The sequence below is a fragment of the Ranitomeya imitator genome, chromosome 2 (assembly GCF_032444005.1).
Source record: "Ranitomeya imitator isolate aRanImi1 chromosome 2, aRanImi1.pri, whole genome shotgun sequence".
In the NCBI taxonomy this organism is placed as follows: domain Eukaryota; kingdom Metazoa; phylum Chordata; class Amphibia; order Anura; family Dendrobatidae; genus Ranitomeya; species Ranitomeya imitator.
In genome coordinates this window covers 293,087,778-293,095,243 of record NC_091283.1, presented here as the reverse complement: position 1 = coordinate 293,095,243, position 7,466 = coordinate 293,087,778, and the positions used below count along the sequence as shown (strand labels likewise).

The 7,466-nt window shown below is 44.4% G+C and overlaps 2 protein-coding genes across 2 annotated transcripts in view; both read right to left on the bottom strand.

Annotated features, from left to right (window-relative positions):
* Positions 1–1,605: 1,605 nt before the first annotated feature.
* The window catches only part of LOC138663264 (zinc finger protein 813-like), an 88,219-nt gene continuing 82,358 nt past the window's right edge, over positions 1,606–7,466 (bottom strand). The window contains exon 11 of the mRNA XM_069749437.1: positions 1,606–3,859. Within this exon, the coding sequence (XP_069605538.1) occupies positions 2,397–3,859 (1,463 nt within the window). The 3' untranslated portion in view covers positions 1,606–2,396. The remainder of the gene's footprint in view (positions 3,860–7,466) is intronic.
* LOC138666435 (gastrula zinc finger protein XlCGF17.1-like) lies at positions 1,672–2,167 on the bottom strand. The gene is made up of 3 exons (XM_069754656.1): positions 2,157–2,167; positions 1,850–2,035; positions 1,672–1,792 (listed from the first exon to the last, which is right to left on the bottom strand). The coding sequence occupies exons 1-3, from the start codon at positions 2,165–2,167 to the stop codon at positions 1,672–1,674; spliced, it is 318 nt and encodes a 105-aa protein (XP_069610757.1).

Below are 7,466 nucleotides of genomic sequence, written 5' to 3'. Positions count from 1 at the left end.
CGCAGGGGAGAAGGATGGGGAACCGTGAACGCAGGGGAGGATGGGGGAGCCGTGAACGCAGGGGAGAAGGATGGGGGACCTGTGAATGCAGGGGAGCCATGAACGCAGGGGAGAAGGATGGGGGAGCCATGCACGCAGGGTGGGAGGATAGAGGAGCCATGCACGCAGGGGAGGATGGGGGAGCCATGCACACAGGGTGGGAGGATGGAGTATAAATATGGAGTATAAACACTAGGCCCTATAGGGAGACACAGTGTGAGAGGACAGTGTGAAGAGGAGGCCGGTATAGAAAGGATAGGTCAGTGTGAAGAGCATGCACCATAAGAGGGACAGTGTGGGGGTCATATTTTGTGCAGACAATATAGTGAGGGGCAATTTTTTATTCCGGAGCATTATAATGACACTTGTATCTTTAAGGGCGTGTTGTGGAGATTTTCTGCAAAAGAGCGCAAAAGATGGAAGTCTGCAGAGACGGCTGTGGCTGAGAAAACTCATCATGGGGTCTGGACAAGATGAAGAAAAGAAGAACGGCTCCAGAGTCAACGCCATCTATAAGGTACCTGGATGTAAATGTTATTTGTGATACTAACTAATTCTCATGTTTTTATTTATGTTAGGAGCTTTAAAGGGGTTGTCCAGGTTTGTAATGAGTCTGCAGTCATTCTTTGTGACTGCAGACTTCTGACTTCTCACAGTGCGAACTGCACGCTGTCAGGATTCTCTCGTGCTGGTGATTTACATACATGCGGTCACGTGCTGACTAGACATGTGTAGCCTCCATCATTGAAAATGAACTAAGCGAGGCCGGGCACGTCTAGGCGGAATGTGGTCAGAAGTATACAAATCACATGCTTGTGCTGACATGACCGTCCACCGGCAAGGGAGAATCCTAGTAGTCTGCAGTGCATGCATTGTGAGAATTCAGAAGCTACGATGTCAGGATTCAGCTCTGCAGGTTCCAGTAGTCGTCACATGGACACTTCACTCATATGCGACTTTCATACTTATGGTCCTGTGACAACGAGCTTCTCTTCTGCTTCTCTCAGTTTTTCACTGAACATTGAGAGCATTAGGGAGAGGAGCTCGTGGGCACATGACTAAGTGTGCAAATCGCATATGTCCTTGGTGGAGGGGGGGCACCAAAATGAATTCTTGTCCCTGGTGCCAGAAACCCTAGATACACCTCTGCCGGTATGCCACTGCGAGCGGCGATTACCGGGTCCGGTGGAGGGATGTGTGTGCACAGGCAGTGAGGCAGGGACTGTGGGGGGGCGCCATTTTTCCGTTTGCCTCAGGCAGCAGAGAGGCTAGGTTCACCCCTGAGGACGATGAAACCCATAGAAGTGAGAGGCTTTGAGAGTGAGTGTGTATACCTCACCTCACCCTATATACTGAAATATGGGGTACATGTTTTTTCTATTAGTCACTTTCTGACTTACCTTCAGGGGGTGAATTATTGGTATAGTTTTACATTTGGAATTATTAAAGTTTAGTTTTATCCTTTTGTCAGCAAACATGAGGAATGACATGAGACAACCCCTTTAACAAGATCCAATTTTGGTTAAAACTATTCCAACATTATGAACATAAAAATGGCTTCTTCCCTATGTGACATCTCTGATGTTTATTAACAGTTGATTTCCAAGTAAAATATTTCCCACATTAAGAAAATCATAAAGGCTTCTCCTCTGTGTGACTGCTCTGATGTCTAATAAGATGCTGTTTCCGATTAAAGCATTTCCCACATTCTGAACAGGAAAAAGGCTTCTCCCTTGTGTGAGTTCTCTGGTGACTAACAAGATTTGCATTACAGTTAAAACATTTCCCACATTCTGAACAGGAAAAAGGCTTCTCCCCTGTGTGGGTTCTCTGGTGTCTAACAAGAAGATCTTTCCGATTATAACATTTCCCACATTCTGAACAGGAAAAAGGCTTCTCCCCTGTGTGAATTCTCTGGTGGTAATCAAGATGCGCTTTCGTGTTCAAACATTTCCCACATTCTGAACATGAAAAAGGTCTGTCCCCTGAGTGAGTTCTCTGGTGTATAACAAGAACCTCTTTCCGGTTAAAACATTTCCCACATTCTGAACAGGAAAAAGGCTTCTCCCCTGTGTGAGTTATCTGGTGGGTATCAAGATGCGCTTTTGTGTTAAAACATTTCCCACATTCTGAACAGGAAAAAGGTCTGTCCCTTGTGTGAGTTCTCTGGTGACTAACAAGATTTGCATTACAGTTAAAACATTTCCCACATTCTGAACAGGAAAAAGGCTTCTCCCCTGTGTGACTACTCTGATGTCTAACAAGAAGCGCTTTCTGGTTAAAACATTTCTCACATTCTGAACAGGAAAAAGGCTTCTCCTCTGTGTGATTTCTCTGATGTCTAACAAGATGCTCTTTTAGGTTAAACATTTCCCACATTCTGAACATGAAAAAGGCTTCTCCTCTGTGTGACTGCTCTGATGTCTAATAAGATGCTCTTTCCGATTAAAGCATTTCCCACATTCTGAACAGGAAAAAGACTTCTCCCTTGTGTGAGTTCTCTGGTGGGTATCAAGATGCGCTTTCGTGTTAAAACATTTCCCACATTCTGAACAGGAAAAAGGCTTCTCCCCTGTGTGTGTTCTCTGGTGTCTAACAAGAAGCTCTTTCCGGTTATAACATTTTCCACATTCTGAACAGGAAAAAGGCTTCTCCCCTGTGTGAGTTCTCTGGTGGTAATCAAGATGCGCTTTCGTGTTAAAACATTTCCCACATTCTGAACACGAAAAAGGTCTGTCCCCTGTGTGAGTTCTCTGATGTCCAGTAAGATGCTCTTTCCGATTAAAACATTTCCCACATTCTGAACAGGAAAAAGGCTTCTCCTCTGTGTGACTGCTCTGATGTCTAATAAGATGCTCTTTCCGATTAAAACATTTCCCACATGCTGAACAAGAAAAAGGCTTCTCCCCTGTGTGGGTTCTCTGGTGCTTAACCAAAACTGATTTCACGCTAAAACATTTGCCACATTCTAAACATGAAAAAGGTTTCACCCCTGTGTGGGTTCTGTGGTGCGTAACCAAAGCTGATTTCTGTTTAAAACATTTTCCACATTCTGAACAGGAAAAAGGCATCTCCCCTGTGTGGGTTCTCTGGTGCTTAACCAAATCTGATTTCCATTTAAAACATTTCCCACATTCTGAACATGAAAAAGGCTTCTCCCCTGTGTGAGTTCTCTGGTGCCTAACCAAATCTGATTTCCAGCGATAATATTTCCCACATTCTGAACAGGAAAAAGGCTTCTCCCCTGTGTGGGTTCTCTGGTGTCTAACAAGAAGATCTTTCCGGTTAAAACATTTCACACATAATGAACAGGAAAAAGGCTTCTCCCCTGTGTGAGTTCTCTGGTGGTAATCAAGATGCGTTTTCGTGTTAAAACATTTCCCACATTCTGAACATGAAAAAGGTCTGTCCCCTGTGTGAGTTATCTGGTGTCTATGAAGAACCTCTTTCCGGTTAAAACATTTCCCACAATCTGAACAGGAAAAAGGCTTCTCCCCTGTGTGAGTTCTCTGGTGGTTATCAAGATGCGCTTTCGTGTTAAAATATTTCCCACTTTCTGAACATGAAAATGACTTCTTTGCTTTAGGAGCAGTTTGTTTTTTAATGCCTCTTTTGTGACTTTGATTTTCCTTAGTAGCCGGTAATGAATCAGAAGACACGATCTGTTTCAAAGGATCAGCTGACAGATCTTTGCTGTGAATGGATGATTTTATAACTGGAGTAATAGCATTCACTTCAGTTGTATCTTGTAGGATCTCAAGATCATCATATTTAAAAATTGAAGAGGTCAGCTGTCCTTCTGATCTCCTGGTACAGTCATCTGCCAAGATAAAAAACAATTATTTTTTAATAAAATATTTTTGAGTTTTATATTTTTAAACATTTCTAATTAAACTGTCCATAAAAATGGCAGGCTATGTAAAAAAAACTTTAATTATTTACCAAGACAATGACAGTTCACAGTCTAATAGAAAACCTTATTAGATGAACCAGTAGTGTGTGGGGTTCAACTGTTTGTTCATTCTGCCTCCCAGATATAGAATAAAAAGAAACCAATCAATGTTATTTAGGCGAAAATAATACCAATTCTCATCTCCCAAAAAACAAGTCCAAACAGGTCCATGATCTGTCAATGGAAAAACATTAGGCTATGTGCACACATTGCGGATTTTGATGCGGATCTGCAGAGTTTTTGGACGCACGGAATTGCATCAAATCCACAGTGTAGTGCACAAGCAATATTAGTCAATGTGAAACTGACATTTGTAGTGCACATGCAGTGTAAAAATGCGCGGAATTGCAGTTTTTTTTCCCACAGCATGTCAATTATTTTTGCGGATTTCCAGCGTTTCTGAACCCATTGACTTCCATTATGTCAGGCCAATCCGCAGCAATATCGCAGGTTTAAAAAAGATCTGCGGAAGTGCTGCAGATGTGCCTGTGAGAAACACTGCAGATGGGGAGGGGGAAGAGTGTGGGCGGAGACTGTGTACGGAGAAGATGTGCGTGTCTGTGTGTGTATCTGTGTGTGTATGGCTGTGTGTGTGTGTGTATCTGTGTGTGTGTGGCTTTGTGTGGGCAGGCATCTTCCGATCAGACTACTAGTCCCATCCGGCTATGCCTGCTACAGTGACAGGAAGCCGGATAATGCGACAGTAGTAGTACCATCATCTGGCTACTGTGTTCAAGTTTAAAAAAAAAAAAATCATACACATCATACATACTGACCATACACCTAGTCTCCGAAGCCTTCGATCACCTGTAAAAAAAATAAAAATAAAAAACCAACAGTATACTCCCTGATCCGATGTGATCCATGTAATAATGAGCGTCCAACAACAATCTCCCGAGGACAGCTGTCATATCGGCAGATGCGACCGCTCTCCATTGGCTCCGGTGATGCAGTGAAGGAGGTAATCCTCTGCACTGTATCCCTCCGCCGTGAGTTCAGTATAGTTCATACTGTCAATTGCGGCACCGCTGCGGGGGAAAATTCTTACGCAGCGTTGCCGTAAAGTGAGAGCCTGAACTCAGGTAACCTCTTCAGTGTTGCACTGCAGGAGCCATTGTCTCCTGTCAGTGTGTCATTGGAGGCCTATAGTGCTGTCACATCTGCTGATGTGAACCCTCTATAGGGGAGATCGTCATGGGACAGTCATTATTAAATGGACTCCATCGGACCAGTGAGTATTTGTGTTGGTTTATTATTTTTTCTTTTTTTGCAGGAGATCGAGGGCGTCGCATGGATTGGCAGAACAATAAAGATGGCAAAACTGTGTAGTGTTTTATTTCACTAAAATACTTTTTTCTGGCTGTGTCTTTGCTTATTTAACCCATTAACAACTATAGCATTAGTAATGGATAGGTATCTTATTGACGCCTCTCCATTACTAAGCCGGCTTGATGTCACCTTACAATTCAAAGATGGTATCAACCCCCAACTACTACCCCATATGCCACCGTTACAGGGGAGTGGGAAGACAGGCTAAGTGCCGGAATAGGCGCATCTTATAGATGCGCCATTTCTGGGGCGGCTGTGAGCTGGTGTTTGTAGCCTGGGAGGGGGCAATACCCATGACCCCTTCCTAGGCTACGAATATCAGCCTGCAACTGTCTGCATAGCCATTTCTGGCTATTAATTATAGGGGGACCCCACATAGTTTTTTTTTTTGGGGGGGGCCCTATTTTAATAACCAGTAAAAACTAAATATACAGCTACAGAGTGATATTCATAACCTGGGAAGATCCATGGGTATTAACCCCTTCCCAGGCTATAAACATTGGCCCCTAGTCGCTGGCTTTCCCTCTATGGTGCAGAAAAGAGCACACGCCATTTTTTTTTATAAATTAAACAGATATTGCATTTAAGGCTGGGGTCACACTTGTGAGAAACTCGCATGAGTCTCTCGCGTGAATACTCGGCACTGCCGCCTGCACTCGGGACCAGAGTGTATGGCTGCATGTATTTCTATGCAGCTTACCACTCCAGTCCCGAGTGCCGGCGGAAGTGCCGGGTATTAATGTCCGAGACTCTTGCGAATTTCTCGCAAGTGGGACCCCGGCCTAACGCACATTTTGTGTGTGTCTTTATTTCACTTTTTTATGTACTATTTTATTATGTTTATTCCTAAACATAGGGCTTGGTATTATCTATCTATAGATCTATCTATTATCCATCTATCTATCTATCTCTTTCTTTCTGTGTGTGTAAACATTATTGTTCAATAGAGTATGTAAATGAAGAGGTTGGACAAGAAATGACATCACAATTCTTTTTTTTTTCTCTATATTTAGCTTTCAAAAACGCATACAAATCCGAATAAAAAAACGCATGAACATAAGCATCAAATCCGTGCGGATTTTTACCTGTGTTTTCTGCCAAGAAAATTTCACAGGCAATTCTGCAACGTATGCACATACCTGTAGCTTCTCAAAGGCTGTTGAGAAGCAACAGGGTTTCTATAAACCAATCCAGCAAAATGTCACCGGCGATGGTGGCACCTGTGCAGTACCATCTATAAGAGATAGATGCTACTGGACAGGTGCCTCCGGTGTCATTTTGCTGGATGTTATTTTTTTTCTAAGCCTCATAATAGCCACAATATTATAGGCAAAATCAACAATAATATCAACACTATTATATGCATTATGTAAAATAGGGGGCAGGTCACTGAGGGATCAGTGACCTGTCATAAGCCGATACAGATGAATATGTAATCAGAGTACAAAATAAAGCCCCGCACACAGCCCACACACAGCTCTGCCCACAGCCCCAGCCCCACCCACAGCCCCGCCTCAGAGCACGAGAATCTCATTAACTGAAAACTACAAATAAAGATTAAACAACAACCACAAGACGGATTTCATCACCAGGTATCAATGTGATCAGTATAACGGCGCTGACCCGACACTGTCTGTAGGTTACTGTGCACAATCCAGCTGACAGGTTCACTTTAATCCCTTCCCGACCTGTGACACAGCGTATGCGTCATGAAAGTCGGTGCCAATCCGACCTGTGACGCATATGCTGTGTCACAGAAGGATTGCGTTCCTGCGGGCCGGGTGACCGGGGTTAATGAAAGTTCACCCGACCCGCAGGTGCAGGGGGACCTATACTTGACCCGAGGGGGGGTTGCTTTGCCCCCCCGGGTCTACGATCACTGCTGCTGACCTTTTTGTCACCTCCCCTCTGATCTGATTGGAGCTAGCGTCCATGTGACGCTAGCCCTCCAATTAGATGTGGAGGGGCGGAGAAAAACAATGTCTGCCTCGCTCCTCAGCTTCATCCCATCCGTGGAAGCTGAGGAGCGAGGTGCCTGACTGCCCACCTGCCCCCCCAGACACCGCGATCGCCGCCGCACACCTCTTCACAGTGTCGGCGCCGCCGCTGCCACCGCCTCCCCCACTGCCACTACCGCCGCTGCTGC

Excerpts from the sequence above, each read along its gene's own strand:
- LOC138666435 (XM_069754656.1), bottom strand. Across the intron at positions 1,793-1,849 it reads AGAACCCACACAGGGGAGAA|TCACCAGAGAACTCACACAA; the intron begins GCCTTTTTCCTG and ends AAATCTTGTTAG.